Raw genomic sequence first — 15,917 nt, forward strand, 5'->3', positions numbered from 1 at the left:
TACTGCCTAGAGTAATGTACAATGTCCACGTTCCAGGAAACAATTTGGAAAGTACTAGGGTCCTTTCATCAACGCAAACCCAAGAGTTGGAAATTAGGTGTTGCATGGAGAGGAGAGAGTCCTCAAAGAGCTCTGAAATGAAAGACTTTGGCAGCATTTCAAAATGATTAATGTTTTAATTTCATGTTTTGTTCTGCCCTTTGAACATTTTTATTCGGAAGAGAATCCACCGACAACAGGGAGTATTTTTGTTGCCCGAAAATGAATTGCAAGAAAACAGTGGGCAAGAAAAATAGACCATTCTAAATCACTCTGCATGGTTTGTGTCTTATTGTACTTACACAGTATAAATCCTCAGTGTTAAGGTCTATTTAGTTACATATGTACAGTACACTCTCAGAGTTAAATTAACACTATGCATTTTACGATGTAGTTATATAATAGGATAGTGAACATATGAAACATATTGCTTCACTGCTCAAGCAAGGTCAAGGACTTTCTTATCCGAATTTCCTATTTTGGCCTTGAGCCACTATACCAATCAATAAAGGCATGTTTTCCTAGACATATAGGCTATCCCCAGACCCCCCCCCCCCACCACACACACACAAATCTGCAGTAGGCAATTTGTGTGTGTGTGTGTGTGTGTGTGTGTGTGTGTGTGTGTGTGTGTGTGTGTGTGTGTGTGTGTGTGTGTGTGTGTGTGTGTGTGTGTGTGTGTGTGTGTGTGTGTGTGTGTGTGTGTGCGCGCGTGTGAGAGAGATTGTGAGTCTCTGCATGCTTGTAGAGCCAGTATGTGTACCGTCTGATGTGAGCACCAAAGCACTGGCGCTCTGCATGAGTCATCAAGGTTCTACAGATGCAACAGGAGGAAATCTGAACATGCACATGCGTGGATGAACATACGCACACACATATACACGCACAAAACACCCGCCTCCCATACATAGCAGGGGAGCACATTTTGCCAGAGCCTCCATTGTGAACAGAGAAAGGCTCTGCTGTTGCACCATCGCCTCTCCTCCCCTTGACAATGCAGCACTGACTTGGCACTTGCTGGGCTCCTGCTCCCCCGGTGTGCGCCGGGAATGGAGCGCTTAGCGAGGGGCCTCCGCACTGCATCACCTTTGATTTGTCTGTGCCGCGCAGACTCTCTTTGGCTTGTTTCATTGAAATGAATGCGCATATGCGCGGGCGCACCAAGTTCTCTGGGGGAAGCAACACCTGTCTCCGATCTTATACTCCTCTAAACTCCCAAGAAACGCAGAGACGAGTGTGCTTGTTTTGTCTCTCGCTTTTAGATCAAGAGCGGAGCGTGAATATTGCCTTGAAGCAGGTGGATGAATGCCTGAGTATTGAGTGGGTGTTCAGATGTTGGAAGTACTGGTTGTTCACTTGGCATTCTCGTGGAAGAAATGCTTTGGGAATGAATAACCGTCTAAGTTTGCACCTGCTTAAAGATTTGCTCTATTTTTTCCTCTCTCTCTGCTTCTTGGGCTCATTCTGTCTTCTCTATCTCTGTCTCTCCTCTCCGTCTCTCTCACCATCGTCATCCTCCTCTCTTCCTCCTCCCAGATATCCGGGGTCTGCAGAACTTCATGGACCAGGCGTCTCGAATGGGACTGGACGTGTCCCTGCAGAGGGTGGACCGCAACGTCAGCCGCGTCTTCACCGACCTCTTCAACACCATGCGTACCGAGGAGCTCAACCGGTACCGGGACACGCTGCGACGGGCCGTGCTGCTCATGAGCCCTCGGGGAGCACAGGTGTTCATACATCAGGTAAGCTCAGCCTCTGAGACTTATTTGTACCGAACGACACAAGTCTGTGCAAGCTTCTATGGTCACCACAGACGGAAACCCATGCATTGAAAGGCAGGGTTGGACCACATGCTGTAGGTGGATAACAACACGGAAAATAACATAATAGCTGAACTGACCTGTGGTTCGTTGGTAATGGAAGTCCCCGGGGCTCCATTAAATATAGTTCTCCTGATAAAGAGTGATGAAACATGAAGAAACGGCCTGTTGTGAAATGTTTGCATGTTCATGTAGCTTATCTTCTATGTTCTGCACAGTACTTGTTAATTACAGTACTGTAGTTGGCAGCTGGGAGCTTGAAAGTTAGTGCATCCCAGCCTTCATTTTAGCCCACATTCCTTGCGTAATTACACCCAGGATGCAAAACATGTGGGAGCTAGGGGCTCGGCTCCCCTGAAAGAGACGTGAGCTCCCCAGAAAGCCTCATTTGAGACATTTCGGGGGAGATTTACAATAATAATAATTTTTGGTGCAAGAGTTTTATTTGTTTATTTTGTATAATTATTTTCCTTTATATTTGGGCTACTGAAATAAATAATAGCCGCATAGTATTGCATATAATCAAGCAATTTACAATAATGTGTGTCTAATAAACCCAATGTTGCTGCTGTGGCCATACATTCACGTGTGTGCACCTCGAGTGAACATTTTCTGGTGTTTGAGGCTGTGAGAATGTTCATAATTGTCATGGGATGGAAACTTGCAACAGTGAAATGTGTTTTCTGTTTCTTTGTTGTCCAGGCCTAAATATTGTCTGTATGAATTGAAATGTTTTGCACGTAGGCAGGCGCATTCATGTAGGATGTGCAATACTTCCCACCCCCGAACACAGTGAATAATAGCTAAGCTAAACCGTCAGAGCTGTAACTGTCCTGGACAATAGTGATTTTGCTGTGAGCATCAAAGTGGTTTTACAACACTAAGGTTTGCTTTAGGCAGAGTATTACCTCCATTTACCATCAGCAGGGAGTTTGTGACGAACAAACTATTAATGGTAGGGATTCAATGCAGTGCTTTAAATTGGGACAACTGGAAACATACTTGAAAAGTTACTGGTTTACATCCAGTACTCTTGTCTGTTACTGCACAAGGACACTAAAGCATTGGGCCATACAATAGGTATTAAAATAAAAGCTTTTTAAAATAGCATTTATTGTTGCAAAGCTGCTTAACCACTTAAACCCTTTATACTACGGTAAACCCTTTATACTATAGACTACGGTCTCCCAGGGTCTGTATTTTGGTCTCCTCCTTTTTTCCCTCTACACCAAATCTCTGAAAATAGCAGAAGCTCACAACACATTGCGACACGTTGTGAGCTTGTAGATCTGCTATTTTTGCCAAGTTTGCCTATTATTGGCAAACGTTCACCTATTATGGCTTGACCAAAATAGGGACACAAGGGTCCATGTGGTTGAAAGGACTGTTAAATGCTCACCTCACCCATTTTCAACCGTCTTCATATAATTGGTCCTCACCGATGTTCATTAAAAGATGGTATGTCTACTCGCTCTGTCTCTGAGAGGTGGGCTGTGGACAGAAACCAGTCAAAAAGTCAATGGCTTCTTTTTCAGTGTGTTATCTTTCCAGGATTAGAAAGGCTGCAGTTTCTATTAGCTTGGAATCCCCATCAGTGATGTCATTGGTAGGCAGGTTTCTGAAATGTCCAGAAGACGGAAATGGTGGCATTATAATTATAATGACCATTAGTGAGGACCAATTACCGTATATGAAGATAAGTTTGAAAATGGGTTGAAGTGACCAACTACCAAGGCGGAGTGTATTTAACAACAGCATACTGTAGGTTCAGTGAGGGTCATTGCTTGGTATGCCGAATAAATTGTGGATAAAAAATCCACTTCCAGATATGAAGCAAAATATGTGGACACGTAGGCTTGCCTGTTGAAATGGTGTCTCATTTGGGTTCAGATAAGAGGCACGAGTGGAGATTATTGAGTGTGACGTTTCGCCGGTCAAAGTACACATGGATGTCTTATGGTCTAAAAATATGGAATATCAATTTTCTGGTATAATATAAGTTGATTAATTTGTTATGCTCCTTTCAGCTTAGTACAGTTTTTTTTCATATGCCACAAGGGATGTGGACTGAGATTAAACTTTTTATGTTATGGAGTGTAGGACACACTGCAGAAACTTCTTTGACATCCATTTGAACAATCAGTTTATTTTACTTTCTTTGGATAGTGTGATTTTGACCTGCAGTCTGACACTGGCCATGAAAAGACATACTCCAAAAGCATACACCCCTGAATCCTGAGTGTTAAATTAACTCTGAGAGTCCATAAATGTAATCAAATAGTCCCTTACCAATTTGTAACTGTGTGAACAAAATGGAGCGTGAACAAAATGGAACGAAATGCGATAAGGTTAAAATAGGTGAATGGGTAAGAGTCCATTTGGTTCCATTTGTACACTCTCTGAATGAAATGAACTCTCATAATTTTACAGTGTACTCAATATTTGAGAAGGGACATTTCAGCAGAACAGTGAGTGTAAATCTACCATCCTCACCAGCTCAATTGAAGGAGATGAGCCTTAAGACACAATAGATGGATGGAACTAAGAAGTACATTTTGGTGATTTCTTGAAATGTCTTTTCAACAGAGTTCAAATGGAGTATGTCTATGTTTTCCTTTTCCTTTTTGGTTGAATATCACTTAGGAAAGGAGGGCATATTACTTTGACACAGCAGTGTGTGTAGTCTCCAACCATCCATTCATCTATCTATCTCCTACCGCTTATCCAAAGTCACGTCACGGTGGTAGCAGTTCCCCAGGCACCAGCCTTCCCTGTGCCTGGCCAAATTATCCAGCTCTGACTGGGGGATCTCGAGGCATTCCCAGGCCAGTGTGGAGATATAATCCCTCCACCTGGTCCTTGGTCTGCCCCGTGGCCTCCTCCCAGATGGACATGCCTGGAAAATCTCCCTGGGGAGGTGACCAGGAGGCATCTTTACTAGATTACTGGACTTTCTAAACAAACGAGCAGCGATTCGACTCCGAGTCCTTCACGGATGGCTGCGCTTCTCACCTTATCCTTAAGGGAGATGCCAGCCACCCTCCTGAGTAAACCCATGTTGGACGCTTGTAATCTTTCAAAATAATTCAAGTAAAATTAAGGTTTACCTCGTGATCATCTGTGCAGCTCCTCACCACGCTCTCTAGACGCAATTAATAATAATAATAATAAGTCGCTTTACAAAACAAATCAAAATAGACAACTTTATTAGGAGCTAAACACATTAAGCTAAGACTAAAAAGCAGAAAAGGAGATTTGGTTTGAGTTAGGCGTGGAAAGCAAGTCTGAAAAGGTGGGTTTTGAGGGAGGCTTTGAACATGGCAAGAGTGGGGGCGGCTTTGATGTGAGGTGGGAGTGGGTTCCAAAGGGAGGGGGCTGCAACTGAAAAAGCCCTGTCACCCCTGGTGCGTTTGTTTGTTTTTTGGGGGATTAAAACCTTGGAATGGTTTGACCAAGAACGGTTAATTAGCAACAAGCCAAAACTTCTGTGTTCCATTCAGTACTTGGTTTATGTCTCACTATTATTCTGAAACTGAAGCACTCATGGACAAATAAATCAACGCACAGGTAGTGAATGCACCACAAGATGTTCACATATTATTAATGACATGCCGCTTTGATCCTCCTCTGTACCCTTGTGAATTCTACCACGCACGAACGCACACGCGCACGCGTGCACGCACACTTTCACGTGCACCAACACACACATACACACCTGCACACACCTTCTCATGAGATTGCTTTTAATCTTGCCGATTATATTCTACGTATATCTTCCCTCAAAATTCTGAAAGAAGGGAAGCTTCAACCACTCCCAGTGCAATGCCCAAGCACTCTTGATGTACCTGCCGTGAATATGGTAATATATTAAAAGTACAGAGGATTCGTTAATCCTTCAGAGGTTCATTAATATCGCGGTAACCATCGTCACAGACCCTGCCCACTCCCCAGTAGAGATAGTGTGGGAGAAAATGTAAATGTGCTAATATCTAAATGGAGAGTGATGATGATGCTCTGGAGGATAAAGTACCCATGAATACTTGCAGCCTCGGGGGGAAAAAAAACTGCCCAGAAAGTTGCCATGGTGACTAAAGGGCCACAGTAAATGCTGGAGCAAATATTCATCACCCACAGCCAATCCGTATTCATCACGGTAATGGAAATGTAAAGAAATTCGGTTAATTAGCAGGATTGATGGGGACAGTCATCTTGTTCACTGGAATGAGACGTGGCTAAATCTATTTACAATGATACCGTAGCACCCTAAGAGAAAAAAGCTGTGTGAAGTCAATGAAGCAGTATCATATGAGAGGGAGTGTTGTTATAGGCCACTGTATATCAATACGGACAGTGTGATTCGGTCATATATATAGACTATAACACCACACACACATCCACGTTTGTGTGTGCGTGAGTGCATGTTTCAACGTTACACTAACTCGAGGTTACGAAGGTAACCCCGGTTTGTTTAAATTCGGAGTAACATACTCACTATTTCTAACCTGATTTGGTAGGAAATTGGCAAACAAAAAGAACATGTATTATTATCAACACTCTTGGACTAATCAAATGACTCAACTATTATACATTTTGTATTATGTGCTGGGGATGTTTTTTTGGTTGTTTGTTTTTGTCAGCTTCTATTGTATTGTAGTCTATTATAATTAATTTTTGGGTAATCTATTATTTAGTTGTCTATTCTATTCTATTTGGCAGCTTTTAGTGACGTCACTAGCGGTACAATCCCTCCCGTTTTTCAGTTCCAACATAAAAATAGAAATAAAACTAGAAGATGTGCTCCTCGGAGCACAGGTCTCCACCAGGTCAGGTTGCAGCACGTCCTGCAAAGCTTAGCCTATGGGCGGTGCCGGAGATTAGCTGGTGACAGACGGACACACACACGGACGGACGGACAGGGGGTAAAACATACTCTCCACCATACCTTCGGCCTGGCGGAGACAAAAGAATATATATATATATATATATATATATATATATATATATATATATTATTTTTTTTCCCACACAGAACCAGGAGATAACATGCATACAAACGGGCTCAATAGCGCCACGTGCCAAATAAGGACAATGTGGTATTGCAGGTAAAAGTGCTTTATAAGCCAGAGAGAAGTTGGAATGAGTATATCTGAGGCTTGATTTAGGCTCAAACCTTTTGAAAAACGTTTGAGGGACATAAACAATATGATATTAAATGTAAAAAAAAAAAAAATCATGGTGTAGATCCTTTAACTTTTACAAGCCTCAGTTATTATTTATCATATTTCTAACTAAATGTGCTGTATACTGACAGCTCCGCGGAGTCGTCAGATGGTTCTTCGCTTCCACGTCATGCTTTCAAATCCTTTAATGCACACCTGTGTGGTTGTGGGTCATCCATTACTTATTTGGCTGTTGTATTCTCTGGTCAGGACTCTTCCATTTCCACTCTTGACCATGAGAGGACGTACCAGCTCAGTGCTTCCTCATTCAACACACGCAGCTGCTCCGTGCTTCGTCCACCTTTGCATGAGTCACACACGCCTCTATAAGGAGAACACAGGCAATGTCATGTTATTTCTGTGTCCTTGGATAGATTATATTAGTAAGCATTCCCTGATTCACTCATGCAGTAAAATCATGCTCATTTGGGTGTAAAGACTTGGAACAGTTTATGGGTTTCCAAAGTCACTCTTCAATTAATTGTCAATGGAGCAGCTCCAGGCTGTAGATCCTGAAGACACTCAAATTACAGCTTTGGCTCTCAAGCTTCTGGCTTTGGGAACAAGTCATTCATTTTCACTAAAATGAATGAGGAGGTAGTATTATCCTATTTTATGTGAATTTACAAAATTAGTATTCCTTTTGTTCTGGTCAGTGTTGTGTTGTAGCATTAGTTTCAGCTGTTTGGTGTGAAATTGGCACTTTATACAGTATTTCTGGATGATTTTTGGTCAGCATATTGTCTTCAGAAGTGTAAGAAGACAATCGGTTTATTAAATATTAGCATTATTGAGGCTTCTGATACACTTCAAAACACTGCAACATTGGGCCTGCCCTTTTCCATGTTCCTCCATTATGGTTTAACAATGATTTATTACAGGTGTTATGAATCACCGTGAGAAGAATGTAATGATATCTCATACAAAGCAGAGATTGTAGTTTCCTCCTTAACTCATTGACTGCCAGAGTTAAAACCTCGTTCATAGCAGCCCTTGCCAGCGATTTTCGTGTTTTTTTGTTTCGTTATTTTGTTATTTAATTCACATCTAGAAAGTCTACCTTGACACTTGAATCGTTTTGATCGTTCCACCACTAGAGTGCAGCACATACCAAGCTTGATCGCCTCTCGATCACACTCGCCCCCTCCCAGACCCACTCACACAGTGAAACACATGAACCGGAAGTGAAATGTCTCAGATTCTGTTATCGGCGAAAATTACTTTGTGATACACAACGGGGATGACTGTTCGTCACCCAGACCATAGATTATAGGAGGGGAGGTCTCCGATCGCTTTTCATAGCGTGTGAAAAACCGTTTGTTTCCCTATTATGGTAGAAAATGACTGGGGGGAAAAATGTAAAACCGAAAACGGAACCCAAGTCATGGAACCGGATGCAGTGGTGGTTGAAGTAAGTGGAACCCGAAACTTAGCCTGATTCATAACAGAATAGCGTGATCAGAGCATAAAGATCAATAAAGACGTTAGATCGCATTAATGCGATCCTGGCGGCCAAGCGCGCTATTTATTAGATCGCGTTAATGCGATAATGGCGGCCAATGAGTTAAATGCCTGCTCTAACTCCTCATGCCTCAGGGGCAGTGGGCAGCTCATAGTTTTGTTGTTGGTGGAAACAGATTGAGGGGTGTCACTTGGGTATGCCAACACCACGGGCCAGTTGATGGATGGAGCCCAGTGGCCGGGTGAGCGGTGCCTCCCTGTGTGGCTGCCATGCCAAGCTAGGAGAGTGACAGGAACTGCTGCCAGGTTCCAGGGAATATGGGGGTACCGAAGAGATGCGGGGAGCTGTGAGTGGGTGATCACGGTGGAAGGAGGGTGGAAAGAAAAACTGGTAAAAAAAGAGAGAAAGAAAAAGAGTATGAGAGGTGGGGTGACGACAGAGGGAAGGAAACAAGGGGTAACAACAAGGGAGTGGAAGACAAGTGAGATGGAGAGAGACGGACGGACGAGAGAGAGGTAGTCAACCTTAGGGAAAATGTAACAAATAGCCCTCTACTCCATGAAGTAGAACTGAAACAACAAGAGACATCTGTGGAAAAGGATGAACGAAGCGCTGAAGAAGAGAACACGAAGAGATTGAATTAAAAGTACAGTACTTGAGGGACACAAAGTGTTCGGGAGGGAGTGTTTGTAAATGGTGGAAAGTCTCTTAAAACAGAGTGGCCGGCCGGCCACTCTGTTTTAAGAGATTACACAGTGGCACACAAGACCCGGAAGAGCCATAGATGCAGATCATGTGGTGGCAACTCGGGAGTCGGGATCGCCTTGAGCTTTTGATGCATGCAAAATAATGCACATTGTAAAACAGTGTTTTAATTTAAACGATCCACAATTGCAAAACCCACACAGGTTGCAACACATTTGACTTGAGAATGCAGATGGATAGACGTTTGGCATGGATTCCTCACCATTATACTCATAAGTGAAATGAGGGGGCGTCTGGGTGGCACAAGAGTAAAGTTCCTGCCCACCACCATGGAGAATTCTGGTACCTCTGGCTGCTCCAATGAAAACAATTGTTGTCGAATTATTAGTTATTTTACCCATTAACGAACACTAGTCCATACCCCTAACCCCTGGATGCGTGCGCCCCAGCTGCATCATCTTCAGCTTGCTTGGAAGCTTGAGTTGCTCCTTCTTGCCACAGCTGGTAGAGTCGAGTTTATCTTGATGCTATACTGTATCAATGTGATGTTTCTGGCTAAACGGGTTCGCGCCGCTGAAAGTCAACACTGGGAGTTAGTTGCATTAAATGAGATGAGTCCATGTATTCTTGGTACCATGTTGTGTTTTTATTAACACACGGACACATAATGGAATCCAAATCATGTTTATTTCACTATTCATTTGTTAGTCTGTCATTCTGTTTGCTCTGTCCATGTCCCCCATGTAAGTTCTGCTCCCTGTCTGCCAGCAGACTGGCCAACAATGCTAATAAGCAGCTTAAATTTTGGAAAATGGACAAATTGCTTTGCCAGCGCACAATGCCCATGTGCAATTTCAGATCGATTGGTCAACCCATTATGACAAAAACTGAATGCAAGCAGACAGATAGATGGACAGAGTTTTCGGATATAGGATTGGATTGTTGCCTCTTCACCGTTAAACTTGTAAAATCAATACCCACTTCCAGATGTAACTGCAGAATGTACTTATGCCGTAAAATACCATTCAAATGGCATTTGGGCCAAAAATGGAGCCTCTTTACAACTGGTTTGGTAAGTAGCTGCTTGCTCGCTGCCCTTCTCATCCTACAGTATAACTTCAACTCATGCAATATGACTTTCATTTGGCCTCCAAATACACTGCTTATTTTGGTGGCACTATTATTTGAGGGTGGAAAAAGTGGTTATTCTTCTGAGGGGCTTGGCCCCTGCCCCTGAAAAGAATAACACCTTTTGCCACCCCAAGCCGCTTGGGGATATACTATGCAGGGCCTGTCTGAGAGGAAATATTGTCAATTTTCAATGTTTGTCAAAAGGCAAACAAGCTGCTAAATTTGCCACCATAATAAAAACTGATTTTCTTGCTTCATGTTTTAAGTTTAGCACAGGAAATGAAATCACATTTTAAAACGGACATGATTGTCAGTGGCTCCCCTGCTGGCCCTCCCGAGATATACCCGGTGATTTGAGACACTGAGGCAATAAATCGGCTCCTGTCCAGGTGACCTTGACTAGCCAGGCTGGCTGTAGTGGATTACTAGACCATGCTGTTATAGTTTCCTAATGCACCTGTGATAAATCTTGGCCAGTGTTTTCAATTTCTTGCTTTTCTTTGATGTAGGTGATTCACTGTACACTGATAAGAAGTGTTCATTTAACTCAGGGGAGTGTAGAACATTTTTACATTTGTACTATCTGGGTTAAATGAACAGTGAGGATTTTACTGTGTAAATAATATGGGTGGAGGGGCTCTGCGGGTCAGCGCGCAGCGCGTTACGAAACATATCCTCTTTATTGCTCCAGTATTAGATTGCTCTATCATCAAAAAGAAGTAGATTTATGCCTAATTCATACTCCCTCACTCCGATCGTCTCTTTGTGAGCTTGTATAAATCAGGCTATACTGTAGATGTTTGTTTACTCCAAAGTCAAGGTCTTTACTATTCAGCACAGCCAATAGTAAAGACTTATTTAAGCCTGTTCTTTTTTTCACCACCATGAACTAAAGTTATGCAGCTTGAATCGCTGGTTATATATTCTTCAGTAAACACTTCCTAAATCCTCTCACTTTTCAAATGCCCAAATAAAGCTGTGTCTAGTCTATAAACAGTAGATTTAGCCATGCATCTCTCTCTCAAAAAGAAATCGGCATTACAGTCGCATGCAAGGAAATGTGTGGGTGTACCACGTGTGTGCAGAGAATGTTGTTTGTATGTACTGTATCAGTTAGACATTTAGCATGCTGGGCAGACGGCGTTCCACCGCTGAAAGCAGATTATCTTGTCAAGAGGTTCAACCCATGAATTGTTGATTAAAAATGGGTCCTACTGACACTTCAGTGTGAGATGTAATAAACACATTTGCCCTTGCTAGGAATGGTCTTTTGATGCCAAGGACTCCTCCGCCTGACTGTCACAAGCACCCGTGGACTGTGATTTAAATGTGTCGCAATCTGGCGTTCTATTATGGGGTGCTTTAGAGACGTATAGCGGCAATGTCTAGCTATAGGGAAATCCAGTGCCGTTGACATGACAACCTGCATGGGGCCACAACCATATCCTCAACAACACGGATAAATACAATATGCACATGTTTTTCCACAGGCACGCACGCATAGCCTTACAAGCACTTCAACCACATCGTCCTGAATTGAAAGCAATGGATGTCTTTTGACAGTTAACTCCCACTCAATGAAAAAAAGGCTTTTGTCAAAGTCAGTGAGTCTCAGGTATAGGAGTTAGCTGGAGAAATGAGTTCTTGAAAACTGTGTCAGCTTGTGTCTCGTGGTGCTTGAACGTGTGTCATTCTCAATTGATGCACCAAAAACAGACTGCAGCCTTACGTGAGAGACAGAACAATGCGGCGTCCGTGCTCAAGTTACTCTCATTCATCCAGGCAAACGACTCCCTGTGTTACAAGTATTATGATATGTGACCTTATACTGTATGTGTCATTATAAGGCTTTATAATGTGTTATGATTGCATTGTGTCTATTATGAGTGCTGAACTGTAATTATACAGTGTCAGCTGATTGCAATGCATTTATACATGCCCTTATATGTTTTTATAATGTGTAATGATCTGTTTTGGCTAACGTTACTTTTAAAATTGCTGCTGCCATTAAAAAGTATTCTGTTACTTTACAGGATTACCTTCTGAGAAAAGTAACGTGTTAGATTATTTTTGCGTTTCCGACAATTAAAACCCCTCTGCGAGGAAGTTTGTTAAACATAAAATCAAGAGCGCAGCCCACCGGAGTGACCGCCAGTGTTGTGGAGCTGTGCTGGGCTTCACCAAGGCTAATTTGCCTTGACGTTCTCCTCCTTTCACCAATAAATCAAAAAATAGTGTGAATACTTCCACGACCGTACTAAAGGGCAACCTCTCTGTCTTCTCTCAATCTCTGCCATGTTGCACAGGTGCGACAAATGAATGTAATAAAAACAAGACCAGTAATACAGCCATTGAATAGAATGATTACGCAATCACCACAGACTGCTGGCCCGGTCACCGATTTTCGTGTAACATCCGTGCAGGTCTCTGTTGACAGAGACGAGCTTGTCCATTTATCAGGAAACAGCACCAATGCGTCGGATGGATTTTCCTTTTCCTTTGTGGCAACAGAAAGAACAGGGAAATATAGGTTTTAAATGTAACGAAGTAACGCCATTATTTTGGAAAAGGTAACTAAGTAACCGAGTACTCTAATTGCAAAACTAACGCGTTAGGTTACTCCGTTACCCAAAAAAGTATTCCGTTACTGTAACAGCGTTTTTTGTAACACCATTACCCCCAACACTGGTAATGAATATTGTTATAAAGTCTTATGAGTATTTTTGAATCCTTATATCTATAATTATATAGTGTTATAAGTAGATTATAATGCATTATAAGTAATGCTTATGAAGACATGGCATGCTTAGCAAGTGTTACCAAATTATATATACCGTAAATCCTCTAATAGTGACCCGGGCTTGTATTTGTTTCAACTGTAGTGGGTACCGGGCTTTTATTGAAAGGAGGCATGTATAAGAGTATTTATAGTACTTATTTCTATTTTTCAAACAGATCAGAATGAATAAATCAACATTTTGTGTCAGTTTGAACCCAGTAAAACGTACTGGGTACATTTATTGAAAACAAGTACTGTGTGAAATAAACAATGCATTTATACAGGTGGTCACGGCTTGTTTTCATAGACCTGGTTGCTGATTTGTCTCGCAGTATCTGGCAACACTGCATTGGCTTAGACAGGTCATGTGACAAGTCTAAGCCAATGGGGAGACACTAGCAGTGTTGCTTATTCTCTCGCTGAATCTGGCAACGCTGGCCAGAACGGACGCTGCGCAGCTCGTCTGCAGAGGTGTAAAGTAACTAAGTACATTTACTCAAGTACTTTACTTAAATGTTGTCTTATATATTACTCTGTGACACGGTGATTTGAACCGACGGCAGGCGTATATAGTAGCCATAGAGGCGAGAGTCTTCAGACTTTAAAAAAAGTAGAAAAAAAAGAGGCTTGTAATAGAAGGGTCGGCTTCTATTAGAAGGGAGGCTTTTAATTGCTTATTTCAATGGCGCCCCCGGTCATTAATAGAGAGTTTTTAATTGAATAGAGGTCACCATACGTGCCTTTGACGGGGGCTATGTGCATTTGACTCCATATTATGCATTTGACGTTTGACATGCTGTCACAGTCAGCATGACACATGCCATATTTGGGAGTTGCTGCAGTGGGAACTCTACAGTATATAGTTATGTCTGAGTCATAGTGAACTCTATATGGTTATAACTGAGTCATAGTGACGGGGGGCTGCGATGGTCTACCGGCCGACCGGCCGACCCATTAGGACATTTTTATATAGGATAAGAAACTTAAAACGTAAATAATAAAAGAACATAAAAAGATGTAATCACAAATCACAAAATGGGTCCGTGACCCACAAATGGCTCCCGATCCATATTGTTTTTAAAAGCCCTGTTTAAAAAGGGTGATAAAGTTATTATCTGTAAAGGATTTTATAGTGTGAAGAGGTTAGTTGTCAGACTGCAGCCGAGGATGGGAGTAGCTCTGTAGTCCTGACTGATGGAGGGAGGTCATGCCACAGTTTGCGTTTGCAGATCGTAGTGTTTGCTGATCATAGTGTACGAGAAAGCTGTGGGGCTGGATCATATCCTGCATATCCTAAGGCAAGCTGGTCTTTGCTTTTTTGTACAATACATCCCATATCACAGATGTCTGTTATGAATCCTCAAAGCAGCAGGAAACACAAACACATGGCAAATCCATCTCACAAAAATGCTAAAGTAAGTCCCAAAACACATCTCTCTCCATCTTTCCTTGGACTGGCTTTTTTAGACATGGACAAACCACCTGACAAGCGTGTGTGTGCGTGATTTATCTCTCCAGACAGCGGAACAGCTAAAGATAAATCGAGCGCCTCACATGTTTCTTAAAACTCGCACAATGCATTCAGCTGCTTATTTTTCCCCCGTCTGTTTTCCCTGCACATTACTGTCACGTTACAGCATGCATCAGACCTGCGTCTTGGCACCTTGACTTCCTGCCCCTCTGAGAAGGAAAGGGCCTGGCTGTGACCTGGAAGTGTTTATCCCAGCATGATTCATTACCCCGACACAGAGAGCACCATGTCGGTGCAAGGAGCACAGCGCTGGCACAAATAGCGCTCCACATATACGCACACACACACACACACACACACACGCATGCACGCACACACGCGCGCACACACACACACACACACACACACACACACACACACACACACACACACACACACACACACACACACACACACACACACACACACACACACACACCCCGCACACACAGACAAACAAAAACAGGCACACCATGCAATGGCATAAACACTGTATACAAACGCACATACATACGTGCATGCACTCACACATTCACAGTGCTCAACCCCTGTGCTTTCACCTGATCCATCAATGCCAGGCCTTTACACCCCCTCCCTTAGCACTAATGAGTGAGGCCAGGTATAATTAAACGGCTCTAAAAAGCACTTTTTAGCCTGATCTTCTTTTTTTTTTGCAACAGCAAAACTTCCTTGCAGCCACCCAGAAGATTCAATAGAGCAGGTCTGGAAGGCTAATGAGAGCCCACGATGCTTTGTGCTCAAGTGACATCATTCGGATGCAGAAGAAGGAGAGAGTCTTCATTTTCTGGAGGTGACGATTGACGAACAGATCAACACTCTGGGGGTTGTTCAGCAGGTCTCAGGAAATGAAAAGACAACCCAGCAATAGCATCATCGGTGCACAGAGGAGTAGGTAGCGCTCGATACTGACTCACAATATGAGTAACATATCTCAATGACCCTTCTCAAAAGAGAAGGATTACTGTGGGGAAGTCAATTATTGGGGCGTTATGAATCGGTTGCGATATTGTCAGTTGCAATATTGTCGCTGTCGGACGGGTAGAAACCCTGTATCTCCATATTTCATCTTTTTATATTATCGTAAATTAATGCCCTGTTTTTTACTTTGTCGTAGGACAATGTAATGTAAAAGTAGCATAAATAGCAAATCTAGAAGCTCACAACGTGTCGCGATGGGACTTGCAGTGAGTTTGTAGATCTTCTATTTTACCTATTTCTTTGAAAGATTGGG

At 42.6% G+C, this 15,917-nt stretch overlaps 1 protein-coding gene across 1 annotated transcript in view; it reads left to right on the forward strand.

Annotated features, from left to right (window-relative positions):
• The window catches only part of grid1a (glutamate receptor, ionotropic, delta 1a), a gene marked incomplete at its 5' end in the record, with an annotated part of 363,364 nt that overhangs the window by 247,717 nt on the left and 99,730 nt on the right, over positions 1–15,917 (forward strand). Inside the window, one exon of the mRNA XM_080449344.1 lies at positions 1,576–1,781. Within this exon, the coding sequence (XP_080305470.1) occupies positions 1,576–1,781 (206 nt within the window). The remainder of the gene's footprint in view (positions 1–1,575; positions 1,782–15,917) is intronic.

Source organism: Gymnoscopelus braueri (assembly GCF_963280865.1).
Source record: "Gymnoscopelus braueri genome assembly, chromosome: 14".
Lineage (NCBI taxonomy): Eukaryota > Metazoa > Chordata > Actinopteri > Myctophiformes > Myctophidae > Gymnoscopelus > Gymnoscopelus braueri.